This window comes from Nomascus leucogenys, unplaced genomic scaffold (genome assembly GCF_006542625.1).
Source record: "Nomascus leucogenys isolate Asia unplaced genomic scaffold, Asia_NLE_v1 000741F_108327_qpd_obj, whole genome shotgun sequence".
In the NCBI taxonomy this organism is placed as follows: Eukaryota; Metazoa; Chordata; class Mammalia; order Primates; family Hylobatidae; genus Nomascus; species Nomascus leucogenys.
In genome coordinates this window covers 15693-36150 of record NW_022095814.1, presented here as the reverse complement: position 1 = coordinate 36150, position 20458 = coordinate 15693, and the positions used below count along the sequence as shown (strand labels likewise).

At 62.7% G+C, this 20458-nt stretch overlaps 1 protein-coding gene across 1 annotated transcript; it reads left to right on the top strand.

Annotated features, from left to right (window-relative positions):
- The first annotated feature begins 2119 nt into the window (after positions 1 to 2119).
- Positions 2120 to 18729, top strand: LOC100601837 (meteorin-like protein). The gene is made up of 4 exons (XM_030808571.1): positions 2120 to 2505; positions 8219 to 8613; positions 16750 to 16809; positions 17857 to 18729. Exons 1-4 carry the CDS (start codon positions 2336 to 2338, stop codon positions 18174 to 18176), a joined length of 945 nt encoding a protein of 314 aa, XP_030664431.1. The 5' UTR covers positions 2120 to 2335; the 3' UTR covers positions 18177 to 18729.
- Positions 18730 to 20458: the final 1729 nt, after the last annotated feature.

Here is a 20458-nt window from a genome sequence, read left to right as displayed (position 1 = left end):
GAACCAATATTGATCCGTTATTATTACAAACGTCTCAAGTCTCCATCAGGATTCACTCTTGTGCTGTATTTTCTACGGGTTTTGAAAAGTACACGTGGGTCCCATACTCACCATCGTACGATCCCAGTCTTAGGACAGCCTGCTGGGCACAGGAGGCTGGGCATCCCGCCAGGTGGCAGATCTCTGCCCCAGCCTAGGCTGGAACCAGCTGCCTGCTGACCAGAGGTGGCCTCTCCCCTTTGGTCTAGCAGCCACCAGGGGCTCTGAGACCCTGAGCAGGTCACGGCAGGTCCTGAGTTCCCCACGTCCGCATCTATAACTCAAGAGGTCCCAGCACTGCCCCTGCCTCTTTCGTGGTGTGATGATCTGGACCCTGATAGGCCATGTGGCCCTTCAAGGGTGGACCGGGCCTGGGGGGCTGCTATCTTATGCTTGGTGGGCATGGAAAGCAGTTGCTGTGTACAGGTGTGAAGCCGCAGGTCCCTTTCCACAGCAGACTGGGCACCCTGTACCTGCAGTGACGGGGGTGGGGGGAGGTGCACTCCCAGAGCAGACGGGGGTGGGTGGGGCAGTCCCCAGCTCCGAAATGCACCTCCACCAGACCTTGAGCCTCAGGGTGATGTCACTTGATGTGCTGGGCAAGGTCCTGGCTCCAGGCTTTCCATGGGGTGGGTGCTCTAAACAGATCCTTGCAATGAAACTAACTTTAGTGGTCACCGTCATCGCCTTCCAGTTCTTCAGACCCTCACCCTTGTTCCAGCTTTCCTGGGCTGGGGGCTGGGCTCCACCTGACTTCCATCCCTGCAGACTCACAATTTTCAAAGCCCTCTCTCCACCTCCTCTGGTAGTCACAACCCAGTTATTCAGACTTGCACAGGTCGTTTGCAAGTCCTCCTGGAAGGTATCTTGGCTGGAGAAGGGGACAAGGCCAAGCTTCCCCACCGCTGGATGCTGCGCTCGGCTCTGGAGCTGACACCAGGCGTCTCGGGCAGGGCCACTGACCCGCAGCACAGAGAAGCCAGCTTTGCGATCGCAGCGGGGACGGCCTGGCGGGCCAGCTCCGCTCTCTCCTGCCTGCTGGGCCCTCGGCACCCTCTGGCTCCCCTTCTCTGGCCTGAGTCTCTAGGGCCTCCCCAGTCCGGGCGGGGGTCTCCGCTGTCCCCCCCCTGGGTCAGGCACGTGGTGGCAGCGGTGACCACCTGGGGAAGGCGCCGACTCCGAGGAACACACTGGAGCAGGACGCTCCGCAGGTGATTCTGCCCCGCGGGCACGGGTGGGGGCGGGATTTGGCCAAATCTGCAGAGAGTTTAGGTTGTCAAAGCTGGGGCGGGGGTTGCTGCTGACATCCCGAGTGCGGGGGCCCGGGTGCTGCTAACATCCCACTATGCGCAGGAGGGCCCCACCCCAAGAACCATCCGGCCCCGCGTATCCGGAGCGAGGAGTGGGCAGCGCTCGGCAGAGGCCCCGGCGCGGCGGCTGCACGTCCTCCGGGAGGAGGGAGCCGGGAACTCCCGAGGCACCAACTCTGCGCAACGCGGGGTGCCCGGATCGCCCCTGATCGCCGCCGGCTGGCGAGGAGCGGGGGACCCAGAACCGGCGGGGCCGGGAGCCTCCTTTACCGCTCCGCGCCGGGGCTGCCCGCAGCATGGGGCGCAGCATGGGGCGCAGGGGACCCAGAACCGGCGGGGCCGGGAGCCTCCTTTACCGCTCCGCGCCGGGGCTGCCCGCAGCATGGGGCGCAGCATGGGGCGCAGGATGGGGCCCCGGCACCGCCTTGCGGGGGTCTGCGGGGGGCGGCCGCGGCTCGCGTCGGCCACTACTTGGGGGTCTCGGGTTTTTCCGCCCCGCCCCCGCCTTGCACCCCCTCCCGCCCCGGACTCCGCTTTCCAGGCCGGGCTCCTCCCTCCGGACCCCGCTCTTGGCCCGGCGCGGCCCCCTCCTCCTGTAGCGCCCGCGCCCCCGATTCGCTGCTGACTCGGTGTCTGCGCGTCCGGCCGGGCGCCCCGGGAGGAGTTTCCGGCGTGGGGCGGGACGGGGGCGGGGTGGGGCGGGGCGGGGCGGCGGGTGGGCCCCACCCCCCAGCTGAGCCCGGCCGGGCGGACTCGGACTCGCCAACTTCAGAGGCGCGGCGGCGGCGGCGGGAGCGGAGCTCTGCGCGCGGCTCCAGCGGCTCCAGCGGGCCGGGATGGGCGGGTGGCCGCGCGGAGGACGCGGGGGGCGCGCGACGTGACCACCCGGATTCGAAGCCCGCCCCGCCCCCGCCCGGCTCGCCGGCTCCAGGGTCTGCTCCGGGGGTCGCGGACGCGGGGCCGGGCGGCGGAGCCGGAGCCAGAGCATGCGGGGCGCGGCGCGGGCGGCCTGGGGGCGCGCGGGGCAGCCGTGGCCGCGACCCCCCGCCCCGGGCCCGCCCCCGCCGCCGCTCCTGCTGCTGCTCCTGCCCCTGGCCGTGCTGCTGGGCGGCGCGGGCGCGCAGTACTCCAGCGACCTGTGCAGCTGGAAGGGGAGGTGAGTGTGCGCGGCGCGACCCCGGCCCGGCCCCCTCCCCTCGCGTCCCCTCCCGTCCTGGGCCGGCCGAGCGTGCGGGGGCGCGGCCGGGGGCGGGCGCGGGGCAGGGGTTCCGGGGGCCGCTCTCCAGGCCCAGTCCGGTGCCCGCTGTCCCCCGCCCCCGGTTCTAGAACAAAAGAGCCCGCGGCGTCCCGGTTCCTGGCCCGGAGGACGCCCGGGGGAGGCGCGCCTGCAGCGCGGCGGGGTGGGTCCCGGCTCCGCGCGTGTCGGAGCCTCGGGGGCCGCCGGTCCCGCGACCCCATCCCGGGGGCAGGCGGGGGTCGGTCCTCGGGCCCTTCCTTGCAGGCTCCGGGAGTTGCGCGCCCCGAGGCCGCCCCGGGCCAGAGCGGGAAGGGACGGCCGAGGGAGGGAGCGGCGGTGTCGGGGGACGGGCGCGGACCGCAGCAGGGGCCACTTCTGTCTCGGGGAACCGCGGGCGGGCACCTGTGAGCCGGGCCGAGTGTGGCTCCGGCCGGGCCCCCCGCCCCTGCCCCGTGAAGGTCAGGCCGCCCTTGGCCGCGGCGCGCGCTGCGCTGGGCAACCCCCCCCCCCCGCCCACCCGCGGTGGCAGCCGAGGACTTTTTTTTTTTTTTTTTTTTAAACTCAAGTGTGGCCGCCGAGAGCAGCGCCAACCGCGAGTGCCTCTCGGGAGCCGCCGCCGCTCCCACGCGAAGCCCAGGGCGCCGAGGGCACCGCGGCCGAACCCGCCCTGCGTGAGCCTCGGAGTCGCCAGTTCCGGAGTTCGCAGATGCGCGGGGACCCGAGTGACGCGCGCCTCCCGGAAAGCCGTGGCCGGGCTGGCCTGGGCCTGGGTCCCGCTTCCCCTCGGCCCGGTCCCCGCCCCGCCGCCCCCGCCGCCCCCGCCGCCCCCGCCGCCCCCGCCGCGGGCCGAGTCACGCGGTTATTTCGAGCGAAGCTGTTTTCCAAGAAGGTCGGGGCAGAGCCGGTGCGGGGCCGGTGTCCGCGGGGCCGGTGTCCGCGGGGCAGGCGCGGGTCTCCCCGGAGCCGCAGCCTCCGTTCTCGGTCCCTGCAAAGCCACAGTCACCCCCCAGCGCCCCCAGCGGAGCCTCCCCGGGGGAAGGGGCGTGGCGCCGGGAGGCAGAGTCACCCCTGAGAGCCGTGGGCGGTGCCCGGCTGTCCCGGGAGCGGCCGCCTCCCTTCTCGGCAGAAGCCCTCCCCGCCGGCCGAGCGGGGACCCGGGAGCTGAGGTTGGGCCGCGGGCGGATGGAGGTCTGGGGGAGGGTCGGCCGGGAACGCTGGCGCCAGCGGAGCTGGCTGGGAGCCTCCGAGGCTGACAGCTCCTCTGGGGCCGCCCTTGCCCCCGCGTAGTGATTAAACTCCGGCTGGCTGCCTCTGCCTGGCGGGTCAGTGCACCCCTAAACCGAGGCCTGGGGCGTTCTGCTTCAGCAGACCGAAACCAGAAACGCAGCCCCCGCCGCCCAGGCTGAGTCTGTCGAGAAGGAGCCGGCACCCTTTTCAGGGTGTCAGGGGACTGTGTGCCTCGTAGGAGGGGGCGCCTCCTGGAGCCCGAAGGGAGGGCGCAGGAGGGAGCCAAGGGTGGGTGGGAGGCCACCCCTCCACCTCCAGGGGCGGGCGGCTCCTCCAGGCAGGTGATAGCAGCGGGACAGCCGTGCTTTGCCTTGCGGGACCTGTGCACCCTCCTGTCTACCTGGAGACCCTCTTAGCCATCGTTGCCAGCGTCCTCCTGGCCTCAGACTCCCCGGAGGGGACCCCCCCACACACACCTGCAGAGCCTGGCAGAGGGCAGCTGTGGAGGCTGCTGGAGCTGCAGGTGTAATCTGGAGGGGACACGGGGCCCGGCTGTGTTTCCGGGGCATAAGTGAGACTTTCTTTTGTTGTAATCACTGCCCCGTTGATCCACACACGTCACGAATCAGTGACAGAGACTCGCTGTGGAAACCGGAGTGCGCTGGCCTGCCTGCTATCCTCCGGTGTTTGTGACTTTTTACCAGCTGTCCTGAAGCAGCACAGGGTGGAGCGAGCGCTGGTGTGCTGGGTGGATTCTCATCCCCTGATAGAAGGAAAGTTGCCCCTCGTGACACTGGCCACTGCATTGACAGCCTCTGTTTCTGGGTGTTTCTTCTAAGCAATTCAGTAGGAGATGATGAACCCTCTCTCCCCTGGGGGGAGGCAGGACCAGCGCCCCGTCTTTATCAGCCAGTGGCCATAAATGTGGACCATGAACTTTCCCACTTGCTGTCAGCCCGGGCATCGCAGGTGCGGTCACACCTGGTTCGTCTCTCCTGCAAGGTGGGGAAAGTTAACCTGCCAGCAGGTTCAAAGCTCTTCGTGACTTTCATATAGGAGCCGGGCATTTTGTCCTGGTGCCCCAGAGCTGTGGTGTGTGGGCTGGTGCCTCAACAGCCCTCCAGCGCACCTGCGCCCCTCCTTCAGTGAGTCCCTTTATCCACTTGGGATTTGCCCTCCTTTCCATGAAGGTGCCCCACAAGCATGTCCACCTGGGTGGTAACCCTTGCTGACTTTCAAAAATGCATCTGTTCAGTCTGTTGATCCAACATCAAATCAGTCTTGTCAGTTTCCTAACATTGAACAGAACCACAATTTTGTCTGCACGCTTTAGTTTTATCACAACAACAGAACTGTGTGTCACCTGCATCTCATGTGAAAATCACAAAATGCCCTCATCCATGACCATTAAAGATGTGTCACATTTTTGCAATGCCAGCAGTTTTGCATAAACAGACTCTGTTTTCAGGTTTGCTGAGGTGCTGGATATTTGGAGGTGAGAGATTTGAGGCGCTCGATTTTCTGGTAGGAACCAGCACAGACCACGAGTCTTGGACTTCGCGCCAAGGTCTGCTGGGTCCCAGGCTGAAGTCCCACGTGCTGGGTCCCAGGCTGAAGTCCCACGTGCTGGGCCCAGGCTGAAGTCCCACGTGCTGGGTCCCAGGCTGAAGTCCCACGTGCTGGGTCCCAGGCTGAAGTCCCACGTGCTGGGCCCAGGCTGAAGTCCCACGTGCTGGGTCCCAGGCTGAAGTCCCACGTGCTGGGCCCAGGCTAAAATCCCACGTGCTGGGTCCCAGGCTGAAGGACGCATCGTTTTACTTTTTTTTTTTTTTTGTCTACACGGGTCTTACGCATTATGTGCTACTGATTTTAATGTGAAAATTCTCATGTCAGTGGGTCTGGTTGGACTCCCGTCGGTCTGGATGTTTCGGAAGAATGTGAGAGGAGAGGGGAGCAGGTCCTGTGCTGGGTGCAGACCACTCTGAGTGTGCTGAGAAGACGTTAGTTGAAGGGTGAGGTCGCCGGGTATCTTCTTTCTTCTGTGTCCACCTTCATTTTGTCCTCTTCCTCTTTTTGCCCAGTGTCTTCTGAGTGGGTGGAGCCAGATGTGCCCACCAGATGCGGGTAGCATGTGCTAGGCCAGGATGGCCTCCAGGCTCAAGTCAGCCTCTTCCTGGGCAGAGGTGGGTTGGCTGCCTGTCCCCAGCCGAGCTGTGGCTGTTCCCCTCACCTGCTCAGATGAAGGCAGTGCTGTCAGAGGTGACCAGAGCCCACTCCCTCGACCTTCAGGACCCCCCGAGAAGGAGGCGACGCGTCAGGACGGTGTATGTGGAGAGAGGGTTGAGGCTCGGTGCCCGAGTACAGGCAGGAGGACAGTGGCCTCCATGCCAGAGACGGGAGGGAGGGACATGACGATGAGGCTGCATAAGGAGAGAGCTGGCTGTAGCTAGTGTGTCAGCCACTCACCACTGAGTCCAGTTTCCACACAGCACCATGATCATGCCCTTCCCCACATGCGTGTTAGATGAGCTTGTGTGAGCTTTTATGGACTGTAATTTGTGAGTCTGTTCTGGGTGTGTGATCCTGGCAGCCGGCTCGGCCTGGCCACTCATGACCTGGGGCCTTGTGGGGGTGGGGAGAGGGCGAGGGGGGTGCACCCTCGACACCACCCTCTGATGTGGCCTGCAGCCTATGAAGAGTGAGGTTTAGGGGCCCAGAGTGTGAGTCACCAGCGGTAAATGCAAACCATATGTTATGCATTTTCTCTGCTGCAGGAAGGGTTTCTGGTGACTAGCTCAGGCCAGGGATCTGGAAAGAGCATTGCTTATTTCACATAAAAATCCTAAGAATGTGGGTGAACCTGTCTGAGATCTGCTCAGAACCCAGTTTCATGTAATAAAACACTTAGTTGAAGTCACTGGGTTAGTTCCAGGCCCACTTGGTGGTTATGACGTGACTGTTAGCCATGAGCTGGCATTTACATTAAAGTGTTGAGAAGGAGAAGCGTGAGGTTTTTGATGTTTTAGTTTCTTGAAAATATAACTGTTTCTACTCAGGACCTGCCTCTCCAAGAGTGTAGCACACACTTCATTTTTTTCTTTTTTTTTTTTTTTTGAGACCGAGTCTGGCTCTGTCGCCCAGGCTGGAGTGCAGTGGCGCCATCTCGGCTCACTGCAAGCTCCGCCTCCCGGGTTCACACCATTCTCCTGCCTCAGCCTCTCCGAGTAGCTGGGACTACAGGCGCCCGCCACCACGCCCGGCTAATTTTTTGTATTTTTAGTAGAGATGGGGTTTCACCGTGGTCTCGATCTCCTGACCTCATGATTCGCCCGCCTCGGCCTCCCAAAGTGCTGGGATTACAAGCGTGAGCCACTGCGCCCGGCCCATTTTTTTCTATTTAGCATGTATGAGGGTAAACTTCGCTTGCTACTCACAGGCTAGTCCCCCACCCGAGTGCTCACCCCATGGAGGAAGTTCACTTCACTTTTGTAGTGAATCTTGCTTTAATGATAGTTTATATTTACAAGTACCGTCGGCAGTGTAGGGGCTTCAGGCTTGCAGAAAACAGTTAAATAATTACTTTGAGAAATGTACAAACATCTATGCTTAATGAGGTGCTAAAAGGCAAAACTCATCTACAACCTCCGTCCCCCCAAACTGCCAACACTCTGGATTAATTTAAAAGCTGCTCTAAAAGACAAAACTCATCTACAACCTCCGTCCCCCAAACTGCCAACACTCCTGATTAATTTAAATCTGCTCTAAAGACAAAACTCATCTACAACCTCCGTGCCCCAAACTGCCAACACTCTGGATTAATTTAAAAGCTGCTCTCTGGGCAGGTTGCATCCCAGGGTTCCTCCTTCACACGCGGTGGGGCCCCACCATCGCTTTACCTCTAGCATCCCAGCCCTCGTGGTCATCTGGAACCAGGGTTGGTACACGGCCTGCTGGCGTTCCCATGATACTCCGTGATATTCTGGAGGAATCCATCCCACTGCTCCAGCACCTCCAGCCACCCTGATTCAGGGACATCACAGAGATTGGTGTTTGTTGCTATGGCAGCAGAGGCGCAGACTCTGAGTGTTGGAGGGCATCTGGAGGGCCTGGGGGCCAGCACCGCCTGCACTCCTGGGAACTCGGCCCCGCCCCACCGTGGCTCTTGGTGCAGGTGCACTGGGAGGAACTGGGTGGGGCCCCTGTGCCGAAGGGCGGAGATGGCGCCGGCCTGCCTCACGGGCAGGGGTCCGCGTGGCACCTGTGGCCGGCAGTGGGCGGGTCCAGGAGCCACCATCATTTGGAGCGAGTGTCATCCTTACTGATTCTCTGTGGGTGCGGGCAGGGTGTGTGATGGGGGCAGGAGCCTCAGCTCCCGGCCTGGCTTGACAGTGTCTCTCCTCTGCAGCGGGCTGACGCACGAGGCGCACAGGAAGGAGGTGGAACAGGTGTATCTGCGCTGCGCGGCAGGCGCCGTGGAGTGGATGTACCCGACAGGGGCGCTCATCGTTAACCTGCGGCCCAACACCTTCTCGCCTGCCCGGCACCTGACCGTGTGCATCAAGCCCTTCAGGGACTCCTCGGGGGCCAATATTTATTTGGAAAAAACTGGAGAACTGAGACTGCTGGTACCGGACGGGGACGACGGGGACGGCAGGCCCGGCCGGGTGCAGTGCTTTGGCCTGGAGCAGGGTGGCCTGTTCGTGGAGGCCACGCCGCAGCAGGATATCGGCCGGAGGACCACAGGCTTCCAGTACGAGCTGATTAGGAGGCACAGGGCGTCGGACCTGCACGAGCTGTCTGGTGAGTGTCCTGCCTGGGGCGGGGGCGGTGGGCTGGCTCCTCTGTCTGGGGCTGCGGGCCTTGTCATCATGGGGCTGGCGATCTGGCAGGTGTCTCTGATTTCTTCCTGCCCCCTCGTCTGCTCAGCCTTGGTGAAAACCCTCCTGTGTCTGTGCTCTGGACATAACGGTTTTGCCTGAAGAGCCCCACAGGCGGCTGGGGGTGGGGGGCACTGGCACCTGCAGAGGGGCCCTCCTAGGGGGTGTGACATGGTGTAGGGGGGTGTGGGACGTCCAAACTAAACCATCTTGGAAATGCAGCCTTTCCAACTAAAACCATCTTTGAAAAGACTGGCCCATCTGGGTTAGTGTTCCGGGCGGCAGGGCCTCGGAGGAGCCTCTCTCCCGGGAGATGTGTCTGGGGAGCATGGTGAGCGTCCGCCTGTGGCGGCCGGGTCAGTGCTGGGTCGGACGCACCCCCGTGCTTACGGATCATGTAGCGCCTTTGAAACGGGTACTTTCACCATTCAGACTGCCCTGGGAACTGGCTGGGTGTCTCTGGTGTCGGCTAAAGACCCTGAAATGTCCATTTCTGGGTGGGAGCTGAGGCTGACTCAGCCTGGAGCGGTGCTGAGCTGTGATGCCCAGAACATGGGGCCACCCCCATCCCAGAGGGGTCTTGTGGGTACGATAAGCAGACAGCTTCCCTGTGTGGCCGGCAGGGAGTGGAGGCGTCACGTGGCATCCGTGGATGCCTGTGGTTGGGGGAGAGGTCCTTCGTGGAGGGCTGTGTTGGTCTGTAGAAAATTCTGTGGGTAGACACCAGGAGGCATGAGGTCCTGGGAGGCACCTGTGGGCCGTGTGACCTCGGCCTCGGGTGTAGACTTCTGTCCTGAATGGGGGTCCACATTTTTGTGTTCTGTGTTCTTGGCCTAGATTAGTTTTCGTCTCTCTCTGAAGTCTCTCCCAAGTGGACTGGTCGTTTACAGAGTGAGCGTAGGACCGTCTGCCTGGAGTCCTGACTGCCCCGAGTCCCAGCTGGCCCATGAGCTCTGACTGCCCCCTGGGCCTCTGCACCCGCAGGGCTGGACGCTGATGTCAACTCAGCTGTGCTGTGGTTGGTTGCACGCTGGATAAAACTTTAACCACGGCGGCCTTTATCTCAGTCACCAACAGTTACGGTGGGTGGGAGACCTGGGGGAGGGGGTACCAGCCTTGCTCTGGGGGCCCTGGAGAAAAACTCACAGTGAGATGCAACCTGGAGAAATCCAAGCTCCAAGCTCAGGCTTTCTAACCGGAGGTAGAAGGTGCCGGGCCAGATATTAGGAACTTGCGAACATTCTTTCTGCTGATTAAAGTGATGACTGGTCTTGAAGACGTTGGGCTGCGGGTCACATGCTCTGTGGCCTGAGCTTTGTTCTGCTTCTGGGTGAGATTCTTAAAGAGGCTGCAGTGCAGTCAGTCCCTGCCACACACACCTGGACGTCCCCACTGGCACAGGCCCGATTTCTGCATTTCCAGGGGAAAATCAATGGTTCTGGTTGTCAGCTGGGGCGACCCTTACAGAGCCTGTGAGCTCACCTTTGGGAACAGAGACTTTGTCTCTCCTGCCTCTGGGGGTGGGGTCCGAGGCCTCCAAGCCCTGTGTAGGCTGGGGCAGAGGGTGGGTTTGGGAGAGGCACGGGAGGGTAGGGGCTGAGCTGCCTCGGGGTCCTGTGGGGTCGCAGGGAGGCAGTGGCCTCTCGTGAGGAGTGACTTGGGCCACGAGGGACCAGAGCAGGCATTTGGCCGTGGGTCCTCGCTCACCCTCCGTGTGCCTCCTGGGCCTGTGGGGTCCTGTGCAGTACTGTGGCCCCAGCACACGTCAGGCTGGCTCAGGGTCCCAGAACTTCGCTGTGTCCTGTGAGGCAGGTGCCTGGGTTTCCTTGTTTACACTTGGTGACCCTGTGGCATCTGCTTAAACCGAGCCTGAGGTGATCTCCAGTGCCCTGTGGGTGGTGGGCTGCTCATCCGAGGAAGCAGACGTGCAGGGATCCTCAGAACTGAGGGCAGGGGCCCAGACTCTGAGGTTCACCGGGGGCCCCTGGAGCTGGGACCCACACCTGGCATCTTATGGGAACGGGCACAGGTGCCTGCCCCACCTGGACCACAGGTGCAGGGCCCCTCCCTGGGCTGAGCACCTCCAGGGCCCTCACGAGAGGCCTCTCCTATCCTGATGGGGTCGAGGGGCAGGAGGGATCCGAGGAGGCTGATGCATCTCCTTTCCCCAGGGTTTTCGCCTTTCATCAGGGGACGGGGGCCCCTAAGCCTTTAATGCCACAGGAATGGGGACATAATGTGGAATGTCGGTGCCGGCCATCTGGCAGCCGTGATGCCGTCCCCTGGGCCAGGCCGGCTCCCCAGCACTCTCCGGCCAGTGCCACGGTTTCCCTTGTCTCCCGTTCCTGCACTTGCTGCAGCTGCGAGAGCCGATGGAGGCTGAGCCTGAGGTGTGCCTGTGCCTTTGGCCTGGCGTGCGCGACCTGCCGGGAGGTGGACCAGCTCGTCTGTGAGTCAGAAGTTCCAGTTTGTGCTGACTTAGGAGGACAGAGGCTCCATGGGCTGGAACCCCGGACAAGGGAGGGTGTGTGAGCCCCGTCCCCTGCCCAGCCAGGAGGAAACCCGTTGCTCTGGTGGTTCTCGTAGGTGTGATCGTGGCACATTCATGCTGTGTAATCGGCTTCCTTGAGTAAACTGAGACACACCGATTACTAAGAGTTGGCCAGAACACAAGGGCAGGCTGCTCCTCCGGGGTACACACCGGGGGCCAGGCGGGAGGGCACCTGCCTCAGGACCTTGGGATTTGGCTATGGGCGGGACCTCTCAGCCCTGCACCAGCCGCCTCTGCAGGCAACACGGACGCCTTCCTTGGATGCTGAGGAAACCCCGCAGGATGGGAGTGGCAGAGTGGTCAGGTGCAGCTTCCGGCCGTGCCCAGACCTGTGCCCAGCAGACCTGGCTGAGGCTGTGTGGGGCTGCTGTTCCCAGGCCAGGGAATCCGGGAAACGGGCACCGCTCAGTGGCTTGGGGAATGTGGGTGGGGGCTGTCTGGTTCTGGGGAACATGGACCCGAGGCAGTCCAGGCCGGTCCCTGGATTCCAGTCTGTTCTTCGGCTTCTCCCAGGGCCGTGTGCCAGGTGCTCCTGGCTTGGCCACATCTGTGCTTGGGGTTTGGGGTGCAGGCCCTGCGTAAGGCCCCCCAGTGCAGGCCCCAGTGAGCAGGTGCCCAGGGCCGGGCAGCAGCATCGTGGACACAGACGGTGGGAGGGGAGGGGATGCTGCCTTGATGCTGATCATGAGCACATGGTGCCGTGCCTGGCTCTCCAGGACACCAGAGTCCTGCAGCGTCTCAGGGGCCTCAATGCCCCCCGCTTTTAAAATCCTGCCCCTGGCTGAGCCCGTAGGTGAATGACCAGCTCGGCGGATGCAGAGCCCCTGCCGATGAGCCCCCTCCAGGAGCCTCAGAGTTTGGAGAAGTCCTTGATTGGTGGGAGGGATGGGTGGAAAAGTGTGGAAGATAATTCTCATTATTTCCTGGAAGTAGAGGAGAGGGGCTGATTTTTCCAAGGCGTCCCATCTCTCGTCCGTCTTTGGTTTCCTGCTTGGTGGCTTCTCTCCGGCCGCTGTAATTTTCATTTTAACCATCTCTGGGCTTGTGGAGAGGAAGGGGGTGGCCCCCGCCAGCTTCCTCACCAGGAAGAGGGAGGGAGAGACAGAGGGAGGCAGGGGGAAGGGCAGGGGCCGTGGGGCCAACACCCCCGGGGCACCCCAGCCACGTACTGCAGCCTGGAGTGTGGCCGCAGCACGACGGTGACGATGGCGGCCTTGGGGGGAGCCTTGGGAGCTCAGCCTTGGGTCCTGGAGCCCACTGGAGCCCACCCTCCACCCCTACCCACTGCTCCCTGTTCTTGGCTCCTCTGAAAGCAGCGTGTCCCCCCGCTCCCCCATCACCAGCTGTGTGGGAGACCCAGTAATCGTGGCCACAGAGGTTTCCATCGGAGCTGTGTGAGTCCCTCTGGCTGTCCTTACCTGGGCAGTCCTGCCGGACCGGTCGGCGTCTGTCATTCTCAGCCTCTCCTCGGAACCAGCTGGTCCTGCCTCTCCACTCACACCTGCTGTCCAATCGAAGTCCCCACAGCAGCTTCCCCAAACCCACCCTGCTGGTCCCTCCCACCCTGTGCATGCGAGCTTGTGACCTGCCTGAGATGTCCACACCCCAGCCCTCCCCCTCCAAAGAGGATGGACCAGGATTCCAACCCTTTGCCGACCCTCCCCACCGCCCTGGAAACTAGATGCGACGTGTCCGTGACCAGCGCCTCCCTCAGCCTTTACGAGCCTGGTTCCTGTTAATAATTGTCTCAAGATTGTCTCCTGGAGTCTACCCTGCGATCTCCGTGAAGGTGACTTCTGCTTTGTAAAGCTCAGAATCAGAACAGGGAGGTCTCCAGGGTGCTCGTTACGAGCTCAGCTGTCGATGGGTCATCTCCAGAGGCTTCTAGCAGGCGAGGCTGCAGGCACTCACCGCCCCCGGCCCCACACCCCTGCTGTCAGCCGGGTGAGCCAGGGCGGGGTACCCAGGGCGCGTGAGGGCAGCGTCTCCATCCTCCCCCTCAGCCGTCCGCTGAGGTCGCTGGGCCATGACTCACAGAGGGCCATGTGCTAGGGCTTGGATACGCTCATACGCCCAGGCCCCAGGGTGGGACGCGTGTGGCTGGGCCTGTGGGCTCCCCTGCCCTAGGGGGAGAGCCACACACACACACCGCCCGCCCCAGGGTGGGAACCATACACACCCCCCCGCCCCACACACCCCCCCGCCCCCCACACACTCCCCCATCCCACACACACAACCCCCCACCCCCCCCACACACACACCCCCACCCCCCACACACCCCCGTCCCCCCCCACACACACTGCCCCCCCACACCCCCCCCGCCCCCCACACACACCCCTGCCCCCCACACACACCCCCCCACCCCACACACACCCCCCCACCCCACACACACCCCTGCCCCACACACACCCCTGCCCCCCCACACACACCCCCGCCCCACACACACCCCCCCACCCCACACACACCCCCGCCCCACACACACCCCTGCCCCCCCACACACACCCCCCACCCCCCACACACCCCCCCACCCCACACACACCCCCGCCCCACACACACCCCCCCACCCCACACACACCCCTGCCCCACATACACCCCCCCCGCCCCACACACACCCCCCACCCCACACACACCCTGCCCCCCACACACCTCCCCCGCCCCACACACACACCCCCGCCCCACACACACACCCCCGCCCCACACACACACCCCTGCCCCCCCACACACACCCCCGCCACACACACACCCCCGACTGTGCTGCTGACTGTGAGGATGGACTCTGGGCACCTCCTGCATCCTGCCTTTGCAGGACCGCCTGGCGCAGCCCCAGCTGCCATGGCTGCCCAGCCGGAGGGTGCTGCTCAGTGAGGGGACCCTCGAGTGGGTTGGGGTCACCACGCTTCTGTCGTTGACCAGCTCTCTCAGCCGAGGCCACCCCCACTCACATGAGGCGCCCTGGGCTGGGACCTCTGGCCCTGTGGGCACTTGGGCAGGTGCTGGCCGGGGTGCAGTCTCACGTGTGGAGGATAAAAGTGCTGCCTGAAATTTGAGTTCCCCCTGTGCTCCCTCCCTGTCACTTCTGGACGTGAGTGGTGGTCTGTGCTGCTGGGCTCTGTCCAGCACGTGCCTGCATCAGGCCCAGCATGGTCTGCAGACCCCCAGCCGGCGAGTGGGATGGGGGGGTCCACATAGGTGAACTAAGCGTCAAGGGTGGGCCACACCCCGGGGCCCCCACAGGAGAGCCCCCCGGGCAGTTTCCAGCTTGGGGTCAGGAGGCCCCAGTGGTGGGGGCTGCAGCGTGAGTCGGTACAAATCAGCAGGGAGGGGATTTGGCCAGAAGCTCCCATTCTGGAGGGTTGCTGGGATGGCAGAGGTGCCCCCCAGTGCCAGGCTGGACCGGCCTCCAGGTGCCCCCCAGTGCCAGGCTGGACCGGCCTCAAGGCGCCCCCAGTGCCAGGCTGGACCGGCCTCAAGGCGCTCAGCAGGCTGTGCTTGCTGTGCAGCTTCTTTTTCCTGATACCTTAATGGAAGCAAATGCAGGAGGGGGTGGGTGGGCTGGTGAGTCAGGCACTGAGCCCGGCTGGGAGGCGCCCTCACCCCTGCGTGGCGGAAAGTACTGGCCTTGTCTCTGGGTCCCTCCTACCTCCACCCTGAGGGGTCCACAGAGACCTGTGCTTGCCCAGTGCGCTGTAGACTCCAGGGTCTCCGCTGACCACATGTGCAGGCCCTGAGGGTCCATGCAAGTTCCTGACCCCAGAAGGCCTCTGAGCAGCTGTCCCCACCTTGGCCAAGGTGCCAGATACGTGTGCTGCCCTGTCCCCCTGGGGCCCCCAGTCACCAGCAGCCGGCTGGGGCCTGCACTCATCAGGCAGGCAACAGCTCAGCTCACTGCAGCCCAGCAAGGGCAGCCGGCTGGGATGCAGACGGCGTTAGCTTCTTCCAGGGCCAGCGAACCCCAAGTCAAGGTCGTCCCAGCTCTTGGCCAGGGACGTTTCAGAGCCTTCAGGATGTGAAATGGCACCAGGGAAACCAGTGCCATTGAGATTTCACATCTCAGAGTTTCTATTGCGTTAGGAGACTTGGGGCCAAAACCTAGAGGCTCAGAACAGGTGAGGCAAGGCCTTGAAACCTGCAATAAGAGCAAATAAAACTGTGTTTCCCAAGTCCGTCCTGAGTGTAGGAACGCAGGGCGTGCAGAGGTTTCTGTTTCACAGCGGCCCGCCCGTCTAAGAAACTGGGGCGAAGGGCAGGGCGAGGGCTGGGCCCCGGGGAGAAGGTTGTTGGGAAAGCCTGGTTTGGCCGGTGTGGGAGCTCATTCTGAGAAGCCTCCGTGCTTCCTGCATTCTCTGGGGGAGGCCAGGCCCCGCAGGGTTAGGGGCTTCAGAGGGGTTCTGTAAGCAGGGCTTGGCTTGAAAGCCATTTGGGGCACGCACCTCATCCCACGGCCAGGTGGCGTCTGGGGAAGGGGCTGGGGCGATGGCCCTGACTGGAACTCACTGCCCTGTTGGGTGAGGCCCCACGCCGGTGGCAGGTGAACGCATCGCTGCCTGCTTAGGGATCCCCTTCCTGGAATCTCCGCCTCACTGGCCCTTCCAGTCGCATGGGGGGTCCCGTGGGATGTGACCCTCCTTTCGGGTGCCGCTGCCATCGCGGCCCGGGGAAGTGGGCAGCAGAGCTGTGGGGAGTGTCTGCCCTTTGAGGGGGCTGGAAAATGAGGGTGGTCCCGGCGCCGTGGGCCATGGAGGTGGGTTGGGGGTGACTCTGGGAAGTGGGGTGGTCCCGGCACCGTGGGTCGTGGAGGTGGGTTGGGGGTGACTCTGGGAAGTGGGGTGGTCCCGGCGCCGTGGGTCGTGGAGGTGGGTTGGGGGTGACTCTGGGAAGTGGGGTGGTCCCGGCGCTGTGGGTCGTGGAGGTGGGTTGGGGGTGACTCTGGGAAGTGGGGTGGTCCCGGTGCCATGGGCCGTGGAGGTGGGTTGCGGGTGACTCTGGGAAGTGGGGTGGTCCCGGCGCCGTGGGCCGTGGAGGTGGGTTGGGGGTGACTCTTGTCTGGTGGGTTCGGTTCAGCCCCGGGTGGGCTTTGCATTTGCAACAGGCATGACAGCGATTTCTCAGTGAGTCCGGCTCAGCCGCACTGAGGAGATAAGTGGGGAAGGAGCACAAAGACCCCTCCCAACGAAGGCCCTGGGACACGGCCGGACTGAGGGTCTTGCTCTCAGGGCACGTGCCCATCATGGCCGAGGTGCAGGTTCCTTTGGTCCAGGTGGGGCCGAGGGGTCCCCTGGGTGAGACCCCGGCGTGGCCGAGGTTGTGTTTTCTGTCTCCTGCTCTGCCGGCCCCTCTGGCACGTGCCGCCGACTCACCTTTGAAGTGGCGTCGGCCACAAAGGTGCCTTGACGTGGACACCCTCCCTGACTTGGCTTTGCTGAGTGTGAGGATCCTTTGACGGTGGTGGGCTGCGTCCCAGAGCCTGCCCCGTCCAGGCTGCTTCCTGACTCTGCCTTTCTTCTCCAGCGCCGTGCCGTCCCTGCAGTGACACCGAGGTGCTCCTGGCCGTCTGCACCAGCGACTTTGGTGAGCATCTGCTCGGCAGCTTCTACCTCCTGTGCGCCTGGTTCCTGCCACGTGGAGCTGTTTGGGCCCAGGAGTCCCTCTTCGGGGCCCAGGACAGCCTTCCGGTGCTGCGTGGACCCTCGTGGAGGGGCACACGCTGTGGAAGCCCTGGGCCCAGCCCTCCAGCAGCCCTGGGGACAGGGACTCCACTGCCCACACTTGGAGGGAGCTGGGGGTTGTTTTGGTGACTGTCAAGCATTTTCCCATTTTGTAAATGAGGTCACTGCTCTTCGAGGGGACTCTTGAAGTCCACTGTTTCCCAGCAGCTCTTCTTGCTGAAGTGCTTTGTAAACAGCATTTTATCAGCAGCCCAGAGCATCCTTGGCGTTGGCCACTCCCTGCCCCCCACCAGAGTTCACGCTGTTCCAGGCCTAAGGCCCCCGGTGGCTCTGCAGCTCTGCAGGTGGAGCTCTGGGGTCCCAGGGCTGCAGCCCCTTTGTGCATTTGCACAGACGCCCTGTGGGAAAGGTTTGGCCTCCCGTCGTGTGGTGCCATGGAAGCCATGTCCTGCAGGGCCCCGGCTCTGCAGCCCACCTCCAAGCTGAAGGACAGGCCCCTTCTCAGTGCTTTCCCGGCCCCTGGCATGGAATTGGGGCCGGGCAGGGGTCTCCAAGTGCGGCTCGAAGGCTGTCCCCATGCCCACCCTCTCCTGTGAGCCGCACCGGGTCTGTCTGATCAGGACACAGAACTGCACCCTGTGTATCAGCTGTTCTGACTTGGAAAACATCTGATACACACGATGGTGTCTGTTCTGTTTTCCCACTTACGGGTCTGGCCCTTGGTAGAAAGGGCACCTGTTCTCTGACAACGTCTAAGTGTCTGGGACACCCCTTGGCAGCTTCCCGCTGTTACATTGTACTTTTCTGCGGGAATTTCCACGCTAGATGGCAGAGTCTGGGTCAGCTGCCCGTTCCAGTGCCCATTGATGCGGGGGCAGGGGCAGGTGCGGTGGTCTTGCTGTGTGCTTGCCCTTGCTCACTCCCTGTCTCCGTCTCCTTCCACGCACAGCCGTTCGAGGCTCCATCCAGGAAGTTACCCACGAGCCTGAGCGGCAGGACTCGGCCATCCACCTGCGCGTGAGCAGACTCTATCGGCAGAAAAGCAGGGTCTTCGAGCCGGCGCCCGAGGGTGACGGCCACTGGCAGGGGCGCGTCAGGACGCTGCTGGAGTGTGGCGTGCGGCCGGGGCATGGCGACTTCCTCTTCACCGGCCACATGCACTTTGGGGAGGCGCGGCTTGGCTGTGCCCCACGCTTCAAGGACTTCCAGAGGATGTACAGGGACGCCCAGGAGAGGGGACTGAACCCTTGTGAGGTTGGCACGGACTGACCCTGGGGGTGCTTCGGGCACTGCCCTTCCCTCTCCTGATGAGTCACATGCTGCGGTGGGCGCCGCAGTCCTGGTGGGGCCGTGCGGTGGGGGCCGCGCGCTGGAAGCCGTGTGCCCTGGGCCCAGGCCTGACCCTGGTACCCAAGCTGTGCACGTTCTCGCCACACTCAACCCCATGAGCTTCCAGCCAAGGATGCCCTGGCCGCTTGGAAATGCTGTAAAATGCAAACTAAGTTATTATATTTTTTTGGTAAAAAAGAAATGTCCATAGGAAACAGATTCCTGTGTCTTAAAATGCCTTGGTGTGCCGTTTGATACTGTTCTCTGAAGACGTTTGGAGTCACGGCATCTGGCCTGGGGTTGGGTGAAGCGCTGGCCGTTGGGCACCGTGGATGTGTGAAAAGGTGCATTCAGAGTTGTTACTCTCATGACAGAAGTTTTGGAGCCAAATAATACGTTTTTAATTTTCATTTTATTTTTAAAGAATGAGCTTTGGGCCTTTTCAGGCCGCTGGTTGTTTCCGTTCCAGAGAATAAAGACCAGGATCCGACCAGCCAGGAGCCAGTCTATCTTTCGCCAGGTCAGGTGCCCACGGCCCTTGTTCAGGGCCTCGCTAGACATACCCCAGGGCGCCACCCTGCCTCGGCAGACGCGCTTGCTCCTCCCGGCGACTGTCCCTCAGCGCCTGCTGCTGCATTTCCGTTAATGCAGGTCCTGCCCTGTGGCCCCAGCCTCCCCACAGTGCAGGAGAGCAGAGCAAGTCTCTGGACGCCCAGGAGCTGGTCTGAACCCAGGTTGGTGACCCCCATGTCCCCAAAGGATGCGGCTGCCAGAAGAAACAACCTCGTTCTCTGACTTCCTGAGGCCACAATCCAAAGTCACGGTGTGGGCAGAGCCTCTCCCTCCAGGGCTCCAGGGGAGAACCTTCATCTTCTCCTCAGCCAGGGGAGGACCTTCATCTTCTCCTCAGCCAGGGGAGGACCTTCATCTTCTCCTCAGCCAGGGGAGGACCTTCATCTTCTCCTCAGCCAGGGGAGGACCTTCATCTTCTCCTCAGCCAGGGGAGGACCTTCATCTTCTCCTCAGCCAGGGGAGGACCTTCATCTTCTCCTCAGCCAGGGGAGGACCTTCATCTTCTCCTCAGCCAGGGGAGGACCTTCATCTTCTCCTCAGCCAGGGGAGGACCCTTCATCTTCTCCTCAGCCAGGGGAGGACTCTTCATCTTCTCCTCAGCCAGGGGAGGACCTTCATCTTCTCCTCAGCCAGGGGAGGACCTTCATCTTCTCCTCAGCCAGGGGAGGACTCTTCATCTTCTCCTCAGCCAGGGGAGGACCTTCATCTTCTCCTCAGTCGGGGGAGGACTCTGTCTTCTCCTTGCCCTCTGGGGGCTCCAGGTGCTCCTTGATGGTGGCTGTATCACTCCAGTCTCTGCCTCCGTGGCCACACGGCTTCTTCCTGTATCTGTGTCCAGATCTTTCTCTAAGTAGGACATTGGTCACTGGATTGGGGCCTACACCAGTGACCTCATCTTAAACCGATTATGTCCGCAAAGACCCCATTTCCAAATAAGGTCACACTGAGCGGTTCCTGGTGAACATGAAATTTGGGGTATGCCATGCCCCAGCACAGGGTGTCCCTGGGAGTGTCAGTTAACCAGACCCAAGCCTGCATCCCCATTTATGAATCAGGCAGTTCCTCCTGTGCAGCTGCTAAGAGCAAAGGGGGCCCGGGAGAGGGTGGTGTGGTCAGTGGGCACCATGCCGGCCATGCCAAGTGCTCAGGTACCCCGGGTAAGCACTGTGTACCAGCTCAGATGTTCACTGGCTCAGGTGTGCACCAACTCAGGTGTGTACCAGATCAGGTGTGTACCAGCTCAGATGTTCACTGGCTCAGGTGTGCACCAACTCAGGTGTGTACCAGATCAGGTGTGTACCGACTCAGATCTGAGCCAGCACAGGTCTGCAGGCTCCCACAGGTTACAACAAGAAGCAGGTGCTTCTGGGCGAGGACCTGAAGCAGCAGGCTGGGGCTGGGCCACATCCCACTGTGGCTGGTGGTCAGCACACCTTTGCCAGCAGGCGCCACAGCACAGGTGCCCAGCCCACAGCGGGGCGGCAGGGAACCTGCTCCTGGAAACTGGGTTTTCTGGGCCGGCTCCAGGAGGTGTTGACTGACAGGAGGAGGCTGCAGAACAAGAAGGTCGGGTTTCAGGCTAGCAGTGTCTCCTCAATTACAGGGATGCTGGGAGGCAGAACCTGGTGTCAGGTGGAGTAGAGGTCAGG